General features: G+C 36.9%; 1 protein-coding gene across 1 annotated transcript in view; it reads right to left on the reverse strand.

The window, feature by feature from the left end:
* Positions 1 to 2,462: 2,462 nt before the first annotated feature.
* Positions 2,463 to 18,103, reverse strand: part of LOC115896341 (splicing factor, proline- and glutamine-rich-like) — a 148,468-nt gene continuing 132,827 nt past the window's right edge. The window contains exon 4 of the mRNA XM_030926655.1: positions 2,463 to 3,130. Within this exon, the coding sequence (XP_030782515.1) occupies positions 3,103 to 3,130 (28 nt within the window). The 3' untranslated portion in view covers positions 2,463 to 3,102. The remainder of the gene's footprint in view (positions 3,131 to 18,103) is intronic.

The following is an 18,103-nucleotide window of genomic DNA, read 5'->3' on the forward strand; positions in this document are numbered from 1 at the left end:
AAATATTGCCATTTCTTTTAAGGAACGACACATCTGATAGCAAAAGCACTGAAAATTTTCTCCTCATGGCCAGGAGCGTTTATAGACAGGTGAAGCATTCTTCCTAGTCTGGCGTTCAGGTGAAGGTGCTTACACTGCAGCCTGGAGCTGAGACATCGTTGTGATCAGCTGGGATGAAGATGAGCAGTTGTTATTGGTGGTGGTGGTTGTGTTGCAGTGGTGGTGGTTGTTATTGTTGTTGTTGGTAGTGGTGATTGTGGGCTGTTATTTTTCACGGTGATGGTGGTGTTAAGGAATATGATGGTGATGGTGGTGGTAGTTGTGGCGAAGGTGGTGGTGGCGTTACCTCAGCCTTATTCCCGGTATTTCCTACCTATGTCTACTAGATTGTTATAGTTGGAAGGAACTGGATCTCCCTTGGATTATCTAAGCTAAGGAAAGGGCTAGGAGATATGATGAGTGGAGCTAGTATTGTTGGTAGGTATTCGAAAAATGGAAGCAGAATCAAGAAACTTTGACTTCATACCTAGACACCTTGGAAACCCACACAAAGTTGTATAAGCATTTTCTCTGAAACACAGGCCACTTGTGCAGACAGGCCATGGAAAATTAAAGAATGTGGTTAAGTATGTCAGAATCACCAAAATCTCTTCCTAAAATTTACCAGGAACTCCCCATTTCACCTAGAATGAAATGTATGTGCCTCTGCTGCTCTCCTTGGTCCCACATAGTCTGTGGTCATTCCATCATCTCTCAGGCTCATCTCAGTCCACTGACTCTCTTCTCACTCTGCTCTAGCTATGTGGACTTTCTCAAAATCAACCTCACCAAAGCTAAGCAAGGGTCTTGCAGTGGCTGCTGTTTTCTACCTGGAAGGCTACTCCCCAAGTTGCCACTCTCCGGTCTGATGCTAAGGTCCTTATTTCACAGATCTCCTCCTCAGTGTGTCCTCTCCTCATCAGTCTTGTTAAAGCCTCCTGCCTCAGGCACTCACCTCTATGCATCTTCTGTTCAGCACTGTTCTCATCTAAAATTATCAATGAGTTTTCTTTGTAGTTCACCAGAGCCAGTGTAGTCTGCAAGTGCAGGTATTTCACAACCTGAATGAAAAAAACATTTGAAAAAAAGGCCAGCCCTGCTAATGAAAGAATGTGACTGTAGCCAGCTCTTAAACAATTGGCTATACCATGACTATGAAACAAAATGGACATTTAGCTAGCAGAGTAAGTAAAACTTGGTATGTGCATAGCAGCTGCTTTTTGTGAAAGCTGTCTGGCTAGACCACAAAAGTGTAAGGTGTAAAGTAAAAGATGTGACTAGATCTAATAATGATGCAGTGATTAAGAAAAAAAAAGCCATAACAACTACTGCATCCAGTGAAATCTAGATTTAATTAAAAAACTGCAAATGCATAGTAATAGATTTTATAGTTATACATTTATAGCTACTAAAATCATTATCAAGTGATTTCCCACAGAAAAAAACTTTGTCTCTATGAGTCTGAAATGCTCTCCAAACTCCCTTTTCCTCCATTAAAAAAATGAATCTTATAATTTTATTGTTATAACTTTTTATTTTGCTATAATTTCACATTTACAGAAAAATTTCAAGATTAGTACAAAGAACTTCTGTATACAGTTTACCCAAGATCAGAAATTGTTTATTTTGCCCCATTTACTTTTTCTTCCTCCCTCTCATATGTGTGTGTGTGTGTGTGTGTATATATATATATATATATATATATATGTATTATTTTGGAACCATTTTAAAGCAATTTTGAGACATAATGCCCCATTACCTCTAAATACTTCATTGTATGTCGTCTAACATAACCACAATGATCAAAATCAGAAAAGTTTGTTTTGATAAAATATTATATGATTTATAATTCATTCAAATTTTCCAAGTGTCTTAGTAATAGCATTTATATATATATTTTGCCCTAGTCTAGGATGCAATTCAAATTGGGTTAAGTGCTGCTAACATCATTCAATCTAGAAATGCATTGGCCTTTCTTTGACTTTCTTAACCTTGCTATTTTTCAATAGTGCAGGCCAGTTATTTTGTTGCATATTTCTTAAATTCAGTACGTCTGATGTTCACTTATGATTAGTTTCAGCACTGTTGACATACACCACCACTATAAAAATCAAGTCTAGCAAATAGAGTACAATATTTATTTACAATATATTTAAGTAAAATTTATATATAATGAAATGAAGAAATTCTAAGCGTGCAATGTGATGAGTTTTGACAAATGCATGCACCTGTTTAAACTGTGCTGTTATCAATATATACAACATTTCCATCTCCACAAAAAGATTTCTTGAGCTATTTCCTAGTGAATTCCTCTGCTCCAGAGGCAGTCTAAGTACTGATCCTTTTTTCTGCCATAGATTATTTTTTCCTGTTCAAAAATTTCCCATGAATGCTACTATGTAGTATGCACACTTTTGTATGGAGACTCTTTTGTTCAGCATGTCTGTGAGATTCATACACGTTGTTTTGTGCATCAAAAATGTGTTATTTCCTATTTGATGAGCAGTTGTCTATGTGCAAATGGTACAACAATGCATTTATCCATTAGTTTTATGATGGCTATTTGGGTTGTGTGCTAGTTTTGTATTGGTTGAGATTCATCCAAAGTAACAGAACCAGTAGGAGATGTATGAAGGGATTTGTTACAGAAAGGTGGCTTACAAAATTGTGGGGGCTGGTCCCGCAGATGTAGAGCTGCTATCTCTTCCTCTGATGGCAAAGCTAGAAGTTCATAGTCCATTTAGTCAGAAAGTGAGGATCATGAGTATGCAGGACTCACAAGCATGAGCTGGAATCCCATGAGGATAAACTCAAAGTGGTGTTTGTCCTGGTTGTCTGTGTCTGTGGTCTCACGCTGAGGTCCTTCAGAATCCAGAGCCTTTCTTCACAAAGCTAAACACACATAAACATCTGGTCCAGGGGTTGGAGAAGCTGTAGGAGGATCCAGGGGAATGTAGAGCAATGGCAGACGAAGCTGCTGCTGCACATCAACAGGTAAGTCCGCAGATCAACAAAGCATGTGCGCTACAAATTGACCAGCGCCTTCTTCCCCTTCCAGCTCTCTCAAGAATCTTCCTGTGGTCTGTCATAACTGGAAACATACAAGAAAGTGAATTCTGAGAGATGTAGTCTAGTCTAAGTTAACATATTTTAAAGCCATCACAGCCCATCCCTTGTCAACTTGACACCCATACACTACTCCTTTAACCATACTTGCTCTCCAATGAAGGGTACCAATAAAGTCATACTTTTGTCTAACATATATCCCACCTACAACTGAAAACATGCTCACCATTTCCCTAGAAAATGTTGCAGAGTTTTGTGTTTCTTTTTTCCCCTTTGGGGTGATGTTTACTCTTCTCCTAGCTGATTCATACTCCTTTGACGTTCTGTAACTAAAATACTGAGACATACACCTGCACCTGTTTAAAGTGTGCTGCTATCAAGATATACAATATCTCCATCTCCACAAAAAGATCTCTTGAACTATTTCCTAGTGAATTCCTCTGCTCCAGATGCAATCTAAGTACTGATCCTTTTTTCTGCCACAGATTAATTTTCCTATTCAAAAATTTCCCATGAATGTTACTATGTAGTATGCACACTTTTGTATGGAGACTCTTTTGCTCAGCATCAATATTATTAATATATATTTCATTAGATAATAAAGGTATGGGAAGAAAGAAACAAAAATATTTTATTTATATACATGCAAGCATATTTATATCAAAATAAAGACATATTCATTACACAGTTATTATTTTTGGAATTGCTTATGTGGTCATAGCTGGTATTTATAAATACCTTTCTCTGCAACCTATTTTATATTTTCTCCTCAAGTACCTCAGCTTGCCATGATTGCCTTGCCTGATGGGATTACCTAAACCTCATTTTGGAAGGGCCTGTGCCATTAGCAGTCCTGCTCAAATTGGATTGTTTTAATTTTCCATTGACTTTATTTATTTTTAATTTTTTTTTTTTTTTTTTTTTGGAGATGGAGTCTCACTCTGTTGCTCAGGCTGGAATGCAGTAGCACAAACTTGGCTGACTGCAACCCCCATCTTCTGGGTTCAAGCAATTCTCCCTGCCTCAGCCTCCTGAGTAGCTGGGATTACAGGTGTCCACCATAGTGCCTAGCTAATTTTTTGCATTTTTAGTGGAGACGAAGTTTTGCCATGTTGGTCAGGCTGGACTTGAACTCCTGACCTCAGGCTATCTGCCTGCCTTGGCCTCCCAAAGTGCTGGGATTACAGGTGTGAGCCACCTCGTTCGGCCAACTTTATAATCATAGCACATGAGAATACTAAAGTACACCCTGGATTACCCACATTTCAGACATACTCCTTACCTGCATTATGTAACAGCAACTCACTTTTTCCTTTGGAGCCAGAATCAACTAACCTAGCCAGTACCAAAACCTGAATCTTTACTTGTTGAATCAGAAGCACGAGGAGCTCAAAGTGCCCAGGTGGCTGTCTCAACTTCCAGTTCAATGGAATAATTTATTTTTTTAATCCCCAGGTGAGACCATTCCTTCCTCTGGACTTAAGAGTGCTAAACCAGCAGAATCTAAAGTCAAAGAAACAGGAAACAAAAGTTTTCCCAGTGGATTAGAGGGGGTAATAGAGAAAGGAGTCCCTCTCATTCCACCCCTTGATCCCTGGAACAATTAGTCTTGGCTATAGGAGTGATATGGTTTGACTGTGCATCCCCACCCAAATCTCATCTTGTAGTTCCCATGATTCCCACGTATTGTGGGAGGGACCTGGTGGGAGATGACTGAATCATGGGAGCGAGTCTTTCCTGTGCTGTCCTCGTGATAGTAACTAAGTCTCATGGTTTTAAAAATGGGAGTTTTCCTGCACAAACTCTCTCTCTCTGCCTGCCACCACTCGTGTAAGATGTGACTTTCTTCTCCTTGCTTTCTGCCATGATTGTGAGACTTCCCCAGCCACATGAAACTTTAAATCTAATAAACCTCTTTCTTTTGTAAATTGCCCAGTCTTGGGTATGTCTTTATCATGAGCGTGAAATGTACTAATATAAAGAGAAATAGCACCATAAATTAAATACTGATTTTGAGCATATGTTACACTTTGGAGTTTATTTCCTTCACCCCACAAGATGTTGACACCCAGCTGACAGCTAACTGAGTTTTGAAAAGGTCATTCTACCATTCCACCAAGGCAGCTACTTCAGGATGTTGGGAAACATAGTGATACCAGTAAATACCATAAACATGAAACCAATGGCGTGCATCATTTACTGGGGAATATGTTCTGTGTTCAGAAGTGATCACTTGTAGAATACCATGATGATGGAGAAGGCATTCTATTAGTCTGTGGGTGGTAGTCTTAGCAGATGCATCGCAAGAATGGAAGACAAACATACCTAGTGTCTATTCTACTACAAACAAGAAACTCTGTCCTCCATAATGAAAATAGTCTGATGTAATCAACCCACCACTGGGTAGGCTGGCCGACCCTTCTGAAGCGTTATGCTTTACCACAGGCCAAGAATTGCTGTAATTTTACTATCTATGTTTGTAACTCAATACATTGTTACTATTCCTACTTTAAACAAATAGGTATCTTTTAGATCAATTAAGAATAAGGAAGATTAAAGTATTATTTGACTTTCACTTATTCCTTCTCTGATGCTTTTCCTTTGGTTTATATATACATATGAGCCACATATCACTTTATTTCCCTTGAAAAACTGCTTTGAACATTTCTGGCAGGGTAAGCCATCTCATGGCACTAGTGTCTACGTCTTCAGTTAGACAGATCTGAGCTCTGAATCTTAAAATTCAACTGTCTATCCACAGTGCAAAATGGCAGTTTGCTTTGCAACCTAAGTTTTGTAATAGGCTCTAAAAAGTCATGTATTCTGTCTGTTCAGCCTCTTCTTGTTGTAGGGATAAGAGTGATGACCTCCAAAGTCTTTACATGTCAGAACTGTAAAAAAAAAAAAAAATCAGCATTTTTATAATTTTAATCTTCCCTTCTATTTTGGCTTGATGGTTATAACTCTGTTTTGCTTGTCCCCAGCTTCAGATTCTTCACATGCAGGCATTACTTCATATCTAACTGAAGACCTGAGGGGGATCTTCTACATGCTTCTGGGCCTCTGTGTACCTCCGCCTTTCCCATTACTCTGCCCTGTGAATTACAAGCACCTCATTCTTCCCAGACTCTTCATTCCATCCCTTAAACTCAGGAATCCACTGGACTCCACCCTCATTCCTGTCCCTATGCCATGGCCTGTAGACTCTCCTAGGCTAAAACCTGCGGTAATCCTATGGATTGTCTTGCTGGTTTTCCACTTCTCAGAGGTCACTGTTGTTGTTGTTTATTTTACGTGGTGTCCAATGTTTTAAAAACCACTATTTCCATATTTTGTCCAGTGTTTTAGTTGTTTAAGGTGAATGATTACATCTGGGTTATGTTTTCTCATCTCACCTAGAAGGAGAACTCTATTTTAATGTATTTTAAAGTTAATTACAATAAGATATATTGAGACTGTTTTCTTTATTTGAAATATAATTTATTTATATTATTTTTAAGTATTATAAATTAAAACTACACACTTGGATCACTTGAGGTCACGAGTTTGAGACCAGCCTGGCCAACATGGTGAGACCCCATCTCTACTAAAAACACAAAAACTATCCAGGCATGATGGTGGGTGCCTGTAATCCCAGCTACTGGGGAGGTAAAGGCATGAGAATTGCTTGAACCTGAGAGGCGGAGGTTGCAGTGAGTCGAGATAACACCACTGCATTCCAGCCTGGGCGACAGAGCGAAACTCCATCTCAAAAAAGAAAAAACAAACAACAAACAAACAAAAAACAAGTATTCAACCATATCTCCACATTCTATGCAAGCAACTGTTTAATTCTTTTGACTTTCTTATGATTTTTGTGAATTAAAATATGCATGCTTTCCATATTGGTGAGTCACAATATGAAAACTTCTGAAAGAAAATTCACAGTTATGCTTCCTCTGCCAACAGCTCCTCTTTTTCATATTTATTATCTCAATTGTCCATCTCAGGTATCTGTTCCAACTGGTCAGAGATGTATTTTATCTGATAGAAAAAATAAGACCCAGTATTTGGTAGATCAGTAGGGTGACTACAATAATTTACTTTATGTTTGAAAATAGTTAGAAAAGAATAATAGAAATATTTCTAGCATAAATAAAAGATACATACTTAAGGTTATAGATAGCTCAATCACACTGAATTGATCCTTACAAATTATGTGAATGAATTAAATTAACACATATGCCCCCCTCTCCCAAAAAGAAAAGAAATAATAGAAGACTGTAGAAAAACAAAACTGAGACTTCATTAGTTACTTCCTTCAGGAATATTCAAATTTTAAAAGATGAATATAAGTCAGTGGATAAGCACGCGTGGCACCTCAGCTGTATGTGTGCCTGTGTGTATTTAGAGTGGGTGGTATGTGTGGGAGACTAGTTGATTTAGGAAATCTGTCTCACTGCTAGTTACAGGGATAAGAAATGAAAACGGTTGATTTCGTCTTGTGAAAAATCATCCTTGAGGGAGATGATCCAGGGCTGATTTGGCATCTCTGGGACCACTGGAGATCCAAACTACTTCTGTCATTTCACTTTTATACCCTATATGCAAAGCCACCCTTTTCTTAACCCAAAATGTCTACTGATCTCTAGCCACCTGTGTTCCAGACAGTAGCAGGAGAAATGGAGGAAAGACCTTGCTGTTCATCCTTCTTGAGGAATGTTTATATGGTTCACCCAAAATTCCTGCTTGTAATTCATTAGCTAGAATTTAGTCTCAAAGATTGCTGGGCACCTTGCTGTCTTTTAGCTGGGCACACTGCTGCCCTAAACAAATTCGGATTCTCATTAACAAGGAGGAATGAGCAAAGGATACTGGATAGATAAGTACAGCTCTCTTGTGAAGGTCTTCCCAAAACTTCCAAGTTAACCCCATAGCTTTTGCCCCAGACTAAGATAAGGCTGGCTTTGTCCCCCATTGTCTCATCCAGCACTAGAATGTCTCTGGGCTTCAATCAGGAAATAACGTATGACTGTCCTTCCACTTTGGGCTTTAGGATTTTCTTCTGATGTCTGTCGACAAAGAGATATGTACTTGGACCTGCCTTAATCTTCTCTGCATTCCTGAAAACTAGGATGTCTCAGATCACTCCATCATACCAGAATTGCTCTTTTCTGAAGTAAACCTAATTCTTCCCAGTGTTTTTCTTTAGTCCCATGGATGAAACAAAATATGTTTTGAGCCTGGAGAATTACTCAAGCTAAACCCATCTTGAACTGCAAGTCAGAAAAGTAAACTAATGTCAAAGTCTAATGAAGGAGCACTTTTTACTATATAAGGTAAAGTAATGTATGTCAGGATGTAGTGATGTATGATGGTGATGAAATTCTCAGAGCAGTGACCCAGGAAAAGGCAGCACTGAATTGCAAAAAGCTACATGTCATGCAATGATTAAAATTAGTGGCTGCCATTTCCAGACAGAATAAATCAATACCAATGAATGTAAGGCTTGCCTTCCAGGGATGAAACAAATGGTTCAAGCCACTGCAGTGATGTCCTTGCAGAGGAGTGTATTGAACTGCAAAGTCCCATGTGTGGAGTCGATTGTATTATTTTTGATGTTTATGCCCCAGAGACAGTTTCTGGAGGTCTCAACAAACAAGGAAACCCAGTGAATAAGGTACAGGGCATTTAAAATAATTAGAGTTCTGTTTCTTCTAATTTTTTTTTTCTTATGGCCAGGGAAGGGCATGGACAACACTTTTTGTGCCTAAGATCACTGCAGGCTCTTGATCAGGAGGCAAATGAGGACTGTTTAGATCCCTGGCTATCCATTTTTAAAAATTTTATTTTTTATTTCAATAGGTTTTTAGGGAGCAAGTGGTGTTTGATTACATAAATACGTTCTTTAGTGGTGATTTCTGAGATTGTGGTGCACCCATCACCCGAGCAGTGTATACTGTACTCAATGTGTAGTCTTTTATCCCTCACTCCCCTCCCACTCTCTCCCTCAAGTCCCTAAAGTCCAATGTATCATTCTTATGCCTTTACGTTCTCATAGCTTAACTGCCACGTGTGAGTAAGAGCATACGATGTTTGGTTTTCCATTCCTGGGTTATTTCACTTAGAATAACAGTGTCTTCCATCCATGTTGTAGTCAACACCAATTTTTTTTTTTTTTTTTTTTTTTTTTTTTTTTTTTTTTTTTTTTTTTTTTTTTTTTTTTTTTTTTTTGAGGCAGTGTCTCCCTCTATCACCAGGCTGGAGTGCTATGGCGCCATCTCACCTGACTGCAACCTACACACATAAATTAACATCATGCTCATGAACCACCAATGGGTCAATGAAGAAATAAAAAAAAGTTAAAAACTTCTTGAGACTAGTGAAATAGAAACACAATATAGTGAAGCCTGTGAAATATAGTAAAAGCAGGTCTAAGAGGGAAAGTAGCAACAATAAATGCCTACATCAAAAAAAAGAAAAGAAAAATCTTAAATAAACAAGCTAATATGGCACCTCAAGTAAAGAAAAACAAAAAGCTAAGCTCCAAGTTAGTGGAAGGAAGAAAATAATTAAAATCAGAGCAGAAATAAGTTAAACAGAGACTAGAAAAATAATAGAAAAATCAATGAATCTAAAAGGTGGGCTTTCGAAAAGATCAACAAAGTCAATAAACTTTAATCTAAGCTGACTAAGAAAAAAGACTTGAATAAAATCATAAATGTAAAAGGAAGGATTATAACTGATATAACAGAAACAGAAAAAAATCATGAGGCTACTATGAATAATTATATGCCAACATAATGAATAACCTAGGAGAAATGATAAATGCCTTGATGCATAAAAGCTACCAAAATTGAATTGGGAATAAGCACAAAATCTTCACAGTTCAACAAGTAAGGAGATAGAATCAGTAATAAAGAGTATGTCATCAAAGAAAGGCCCTAGACCTGAAGGCCTCACTGCTGAAAAATATTGAAAAGAAGAGAATACTTTAAAACTCATTTTACACGGCCAGCATCTTCCTCATATCAAAGCCAGATAAAGACACTATAAAAATAGAAAACAACAGGACATTATCTCTGATGAATATGGATTCAAAAATCTTCAACAAGGTACTAACAAACCTAATTCAATAGCACATTTAAAGATCATTCACCATAATCAAGTAGGATTCATCCCAGGAATGCAAGGACAGTTCAACACATGCAAATTAGTATATGTGATACACTGTATTAACAAAATAAATAATATAAAATATGTGATTGCTTCAATAAATGCAGAAATATTATTTGATAAAATTCTACATTCATCATAAAAATTCCCAAAAATTAGGTATAGGAGAAATGTACCCTAACAAAATAAGGGCTATATATGACAAACCCACAGCTAGCATCATACTCAGTGGGGAAAAGAAGAAAGCTTTTCCTTTAAGATAAAGAATAAGGCAAGAATGGCCACTCTCAAGATTTCTATTCAATATAGAACTGAAGGTTCTTTTAGCTAGAGCAATTAGACAAAAGAAAAAAATTATAGGCATCCAAATTGGAAAGGAAGAAGTTAAATTGTCTCTGTTTACAGATGACTTAATTTGATGCATAGAAAACCCTGCAGAAACCAGTAAAAAAAATTTACAACTAACAAAAAATCCAGCAAAGTTGCAGTATATAAAATTAACATTCAAAAATTAATAGCATTTCTGTACAGTAACCACAAACTGATAAATAAATTTTAAAAAATCTCATTTACAATAGCTGTAAAAATAAGATACTTAACAATAAACTTTACCAAAGAAGTGAAAGAACTGTACATTAAAAATTCTAAAACATTGTGAAAAGAAATTGGAGACAGCACAAATGAGAAGATATTTCATATTCATGAAATGAAATAATATTGTTAAAATGTCAATACTATTCAAAGTGATCTAGAGAATAAATGTATTTGCTATCTAAATAATAACAACATTCTTCATCAAAGTAGAAAAAATATATTGAAATCAAGTAGACAGAGCCAAAAAAGATCCTGAATAGGCAAAGCAGTCTTAAGCAAAACAAACAAACCAGGAGGCATCACACTGACTCAATTCAAAATATACTACAAAGCTATAGTAACCAAAACAGAATGGTGCTGGCATAAAAATAAACACATACCAGAACAGAATAGAGACTTCAGAAAAAAATCCATGAATTTACAGCCAACTGATCTTCAACAGTGGTCCCAAAAACACAAAACGAGAAAAGAATAGTCTCTTTGATAAATGGTGTTGAGAAAACAGGATATTTACATGCAGAAGAATGAAACTAGATTATTATCTCACACCATATTCAGAAATAAACTCAAGATGAATTAAAGACTGAAATGTAAGAACCGAAACTATGAAACTTTAAATATGACCCTAAAAGCAAAAGCAACAAAAACAAAAATAGACAAATAGGATTACATCAAACCAAACAGCTCTGCACAGCAAAGGAAATGAACAACAGAGTGAAAGGACAATCTACAGAATGGTAGAAAATATTCACGTATTATACACAGATAAGGAATTAATAAATTAATATCCAAAATAGTATTCAACACTACTATTATTATTATTATTTGGAAATAATATTCAACACTAAAACAACTAAGCAGCAAAAAAAGAGATAGCTATATTATAAAATAGGCAAAGTCATTTCTCAAAAGAAGATATACAAATGGCCAAATATAAAACAAAGTTCAAAATTACTGATCACTTGGACTCGGGAAGGGGAACATCACGCACTGGAGCCTATCATGGGGAGGGGGGAGGGGGGAGGAGGGAGGGATTGCATTGGGGAGTTATACATGATGTAAATGATGAATTGATGGGTGCTGACGAGTTGATGGGTGCAGCACACCAACATGGCATAAGTATACATATGTAACAAACCTGCACGTTATGCACATGTACCCTAGAACTTAAAGTATAAAAAAAAAAAAAAAAATTACTAATCATCAAGGAAACGAAAATTTTGACCACAGTGAGATATTATATCACACCTGTTAGAATGGCTATTACAAAAAAGACAAAAGATGACATGCTGGTGAGGATGTGGAGAAAAAGTTACCCCTGCACACTATTGGTGGGAATGTAGGTTAGCAGAGACATTATGAAAAATAATATGAACATTTCTCAAATGTTTTTTTCTTTTTTTTTTTTTTGAGACAGAGTTGCCCAGGCTGGAGCGCAGTGGCCGGATCTCAGCTCACTGAAAGCTCCGCCTGCCGGGTTCACGCCATTCTCCCGCCTCAGCCTCCCGAGTAGCTGGGACTACAGGCACCCGCCACCACGCCCAGCTAATTTTTTGTATTTTTAGTAAAGACGGGGTTTCACCGTGTTAGCCAGGATGGTCTCGATCTCCTGACCTCGTGATCTGCCCGTCTTGGCTCCCAAAGTGCTGGGATTACAGGCTTGAGCCACTGCGCCCGGCCTCTCAAAAATTTTAAAGTAAAAATACCAGATGATCCAGGATCCCACTACTGGGTATATATCCAAAGAAAATGAAGTCAGCATTTCAAAGAGATATCTGTGCTCCAATAATGATTGCAGCGTTATTCACAATAGCCAAAATCTGTAATCAACCTAAGTGTTTGTCAATAAATAAATGGATAAAGAAAATTTGATGTATATACTCAGTGGAATATTATTCAGCCACAAAAAGAAAGTCCTGCCATTTGCAAGAACATGGATAAATCTGGAGGACACTATGTTAAGTGAAATAAGCCAGGCAAAGACAAATACTGCATGATCTTACTCATATGTGGAATGGAAAAAGTTGATCTCATAGAAGTGGAGAGAATGATGAGTACCAGGGGCTGAAGTGGTTGGTACGGAGATGGGGAGTTCTGGAAATGTTGGTCAAAGGATACAAAATTTTAGTCAGGTAGAAGAAATACATTCAAGAGATATATTGTACAACATGCTGACTATAGTTAGTAATGTATTCTGTGAAAAACGCTAAGGGAATGGATGTAAATTGTTCTTACCACAAAATGATGACTATGTGAGGTAAAACACATGTTAATTAGATAGATTTAGTCATTCCTCAATATACATATACTTCAAAACATTATTCTGTGCACGGTAAATATGTATAATTTTATCTGTCAGTTTAAAAAATAAAGAATAAAAAACCTACAAAAATGTATTCTGCTTTTTTAAAAAAAGAATACAAAAAACGTATACAAAAAGAATACAAAAGGTGTATTCTTTTTCTAAAAAAATAGGCATAGGACTTGAATAACATTTCTCCAAACATAATGTATTCAAATGGCCAACCATATGAAAAAATGCTCAACATCATTAATCATTAAGAAAATGTAAATCAAATCCACAATAATATATTACCTCACACCAATTAGAACAATAACTATAAACACACACACACACACACACACACACACACACACAGCAAATTAGAACCCTTGTGCACTGTTGGTAGCAATTTAAAATGGTACAGTAGCTATGAAAAACAGTATGGAGGTTTCTCAAAAAACTAAAAATAGGATTACCATATGATCCAGCAATTTCACTTCTAAGTGTCTTGAAATTGAAATCAATTGAAAGAAGGATGTCAACGAGACATTTTCACACTTATGTTGATAATAGAGCTATTCAAATCTCTGTTAGGTAGGCAGTGCTAGCTGTTGTATCAGATAATCCTCACATTTCAGCAACGTAACACACTAAAATAGTGTATTCTTGCTCACGTAATGGTCCACATAGTTGCTCCTCGTTGTTTGTAGGGTAGGATTTTGAAGTATTCAGGCTGACAAATCTCTTCATCTTCCATATGTGGTTTTTAAGGTCCCACTGAGCATTGACATTCAGTTAAGATGGGAGAAGAGGGTGTGGAGAAAACAGGTCCATTCTCAATGATCTCAGCTTAAGCACATTGTATTGCTTTGGTGAAAACTGTTTACATACTTCTTCCAACAGCAAAGAGGGCATCAACATGGTGGATGAGGGTTGTTGGGGTTATCCGAGTGAAGTAAAATAACACCATCCAATGTACCAAAGTGAAGAAGATGGGTAGGAGGTGAGCAGTCTGGATCACCATTTTCTCTGGGCATCTTCTTACTCTCAGGTATAGGACCTATAAACTCTCATTCATTCCCTGTCATTAGGAATCAGTTTAGAAGTGAGTAGAATAGATTTCCTGTATTTGAGAGTTCAGAGAAAGTACACAACATGCATTACAGCACCATGAAATAATAATTGCTGGGCCTAAGGGTGGCTAGGAAGTTGTGCTAAAGATTATGGGGTTTTCTGCAGAATTATTGAAGCTATCTTTGATTGCAAAAGTATATTTGGGGGAAAAGTAAAGTAAAAATAACAATGTTTTTTCTTTTATCACATAGCTAGAAAATTGTTCTTATATCATCAAATTAGATTTTGTTCCTTAATCAAATATGGGATGGTCACAAAAAGATACTTTTGAATGTTGAACCTGGATGAGATTTTTAACAGGCAAGCAGAAGGTGCATCTGGATGGGATTCTGATCAGTAAAATAATTAAAGCAGACTCACCACAAATATCATGTTCTCTATAATCCACAGCTATTATATCCAGAGCCCTGACAATACAGCACTGTGTATAAAAACTCAATTGAAACCGCAGCCGCAAGATAAAATAGCTTAGAAGAGCATCCAGATATTTATAAACCCAATAAAGGTATCCAAAGAATATGGTCATTACTAAATAGATCTGAAAATGTCAGTTCTGGTTTTCAATTTGCTTCATTTCCTGTCATTGCATGAAATCGCTACTCCCAACACACCCCTGAAGGCTAAGATTCTCCCCCACCTCTCATATTACTTGGCACATAGGCATTCATAAGTTTCTGTTGACTAAATTCTAAGGAATGGAATTCGATCTAGGGGTGGAATGTGTAGATCCTAGGATTTCCTGACATTTAGTAAATAACGGAAAACCATTTTCTAAATCAATTGCATAAATATACTTTTTCATCAACAGTATATGAGAATTTTGATATTTACACATCATGATTAGCACATGGTTCTGTTTCCAGAATGTATTCATTTTCTCTGGGTTTTCTAGTTTGTGATTACAGATGTTCATGATAGTCTCTGATGATCTTTCGTAATTTTGTGGTATCAGCTGTAATGTTTTTCCACTTTTTTAAAAATTTAAGTTCCGAGATACATGTGCAGAACATGCAGGTTTATTACATAGGTATACATGTGCCACGGTGGTTTACTGCACCCATCAACCCGTCATTTAGGTTTTAAGCCCCATATGCATGAGGTATTTGTCCTAGTGCTCTCTCCCTTTCCTTGCCCCACAACCTTCGACAGGCCCTCGTGTGTCATGTTTCACTCCCTGTGTCCATATGTTCCCATTGTTCAACTCCCACTTATGAATAATAATATGTAGTGATTGTTTTTCTGTGTCTGTGTTAGTTTGCTGAGAATAATGGTTTCCAGGTTCATCCATGTCCCTGCAAAGGACATGATCTTATTCTTTTTTATGGCTGCATAGTATTCCCTAGTGTATATGTGCCACATTTTCTTTATCCAATCTGTCATAGATGGACATTTGTGTTGATTCCAAGTCTTTGGTATTGCGAATAGTCCTGCAATAAACATACTTGCGCATGTGTCTTTATAGTAGAATGATTTATAATCCATTGAGTGTATACTCAGTAATAGGATTGCTGGGTAAAATGGTATTTCTGGTTCCAGATCCTTGTGATCATTCATGATTTGATTCTCTACTTGTCTATTGTTGGTGTATAGGAATACTTGTGATTTTTGCACGTTGATTTTGCGTCCTGAGACTTTGCTGAAGTTGCTTATCAGCTTAAGGAGTTCTTGTGCTGAGATGATTGTGTTTTCTAAATACAGAATCATGTCATCTGCAAATAGACACAATTTGACTTCCTCTCTTCCTATTTGATTACACTTCATTTCTTTCTCTTGCCAGATTTCCTTGGCCAGAACTTCCAATACTATGTTGAATAGGACTGGTGAGAAAGGGCATTCTTGTCTTGTGCTGGTTTTCAAAGGGAATGCTTCCAGCTTTTGCCCATTCAGTATGGTATTGGCTATGGGTCTGTCATAAATAGTTCTTATTATTTTGAGATATGTTCAATCAATACTTACTTTATTGAGAGTTTTTAACATGAAGGGATGTTGAATTTTATCAAAGGCCTTGTCTGCATCTATTGAGGTAATCATGTGGTTCTCTTTATGTGATGGATTATGTTTATTGATTTGTGCCTGTTGAACCAGTCTTGCATTTCAGGATGAAGCCGACTTGATCGTGATGGATAAGCTTTTTGATGTGCTGCTGGATTTGGTTTGACAGCATTTTATTGAGGATTTTCACATCGATGTTCATCAGGGGTATTGGCCTGAAGTTGTTTGTTGTTGTTTTGTCTCTGCCAGGTTTTGGTATCAAGATGATGCTAGCCTTAAAAAATGAGTTAGGGAGAAGTCCCTCTTTTTCAGTTGTTTGGAATAATTTCAGAAGGAATGGTAGCAGCTCCTCTTTGTACCTCTGGTAGAATTTGGCAGTGAATCTGCCTAGTCTTGGGCTTTCTTTGATTGGTAAACTATTAATTACTGCCTCAATTTCAGAGCTTGTTATTGGTCTATTCAGAGATTCAACTTCTTCCTGGTTTAGTCTTAGGAGGGTGTGTGTGTCCAGGAATGTATCCATTTCTTCTAGATTTTCTAGTTTATTTGTGTAGAGGTGTTTATAGTATTCTCTGATGGTAGTTTGTATTTCTGTGGGATCACAGTGATATCCTCTTTATTATTTTTTATTGTGTCTATTTGATTCTTCTCTCTTTTCTTCATTAGTCTAGCTAACATTCTATTTATTTTGTTAATTTTATTCAAAAAACCAGCTCCTGGATTCATTGCTTTATTCTGAAGGATTTTTCATGTCTCTGTCTCCTTCAGTTCTGCTCTTATATTAGTTATTTCTTGTCTTCTCCTAGCTTTTGAATTTGTTTGCTCTTGTTCTCTAGTTTTTTTAAATTGTGATGTTAGGTTGTCAATTTGAGATCTTTCCAGCTTTCTGATGTGGGCATTTAGTGCCACAAATTTCCCTCCTAACACTGCTTTAGCTGTGTCCAAGAGATTCTGATACATCGTCTCTTTGTTCTGATTGGTTTCAAAGAAATTCTTGGTTTCTGCCTTATTTCGTTATTTATCCAGGAGTCATTCAGGAGCAGATTGCTCAATTTCCATGCAGTTGTGCAGTTCTGAGTGAGTTTCTTAATCCTGAGTTCTAATTTGTTTGCACAGTGGTCTGCGAGGCTGTTTGTTATGATTTATGTTCTTTTGCATTTGCTGAGGGGTGTTTTACTTCCAATTATGTGGTTGATTTTAGAATAAATACCATGTGGTGCTGAGAAGAATGTACATTCTGTTGATTTGGGTTGGAGAGTTCTGTAGATGTCTATTAGGTCCACTTGATCCAGAACTGAGTTCAAGTCCTGAACATCCTTGTTAATTTTCTGTCTCATTGATCTGTCTAATATTGACAGTGGGGTGTTAAAGTCTCCCATTATTATTGTGTGGGAGTCTAAGACTCTTTGTATGTCTCCAAGAACTTGCTTTATGAATCTGGGTGCCTCTGTATTGGGTGAATATATATTTAAGATAGTTAGCTTTTCTTGTTGCATTGATCCTGTTACCATTATCTGATGACTTTCTTTGTCTTTTTTGATCTTTATTAGTTTAAAATCTGTTTTATCAGAGACTAGGCTTGCAACCTCCACTTTTTGGCTTTCCATTTGCTTGGTAAATACTCCTCCAGCCCTTTATGTTGAACCTATGTGTGTCTTCACACGTGAAATGGGTCTCCTGAATACAGCACACCAATGGGTCTAGATTCTATCCAATTTGCCAGTCTGTGTCTTTTAATGGAGGCTTTTAGCCCATTTACATTTAAGATTAGTATTGTTATGTGTGAATTTGATCCTGTCATCATGATGCTAGCTGGTTATTTTGCACATTCGTTGATGC

Source organism: Rhinopithecus roxellana, chromosome 3, assembly GCF_007565055.1.
Source record: "Rhinopithecus roxellana isolate Shanxi Qingling chromosome 3, ASM756505v1, whole genome shotgun sequence".
Lineage (NCBI taxonomy): Eukaryota > Metazoa > Chordata > Mammalia > Primates > Cercopithecidae > Rhinopithecus > Rhinopithecus roxellana.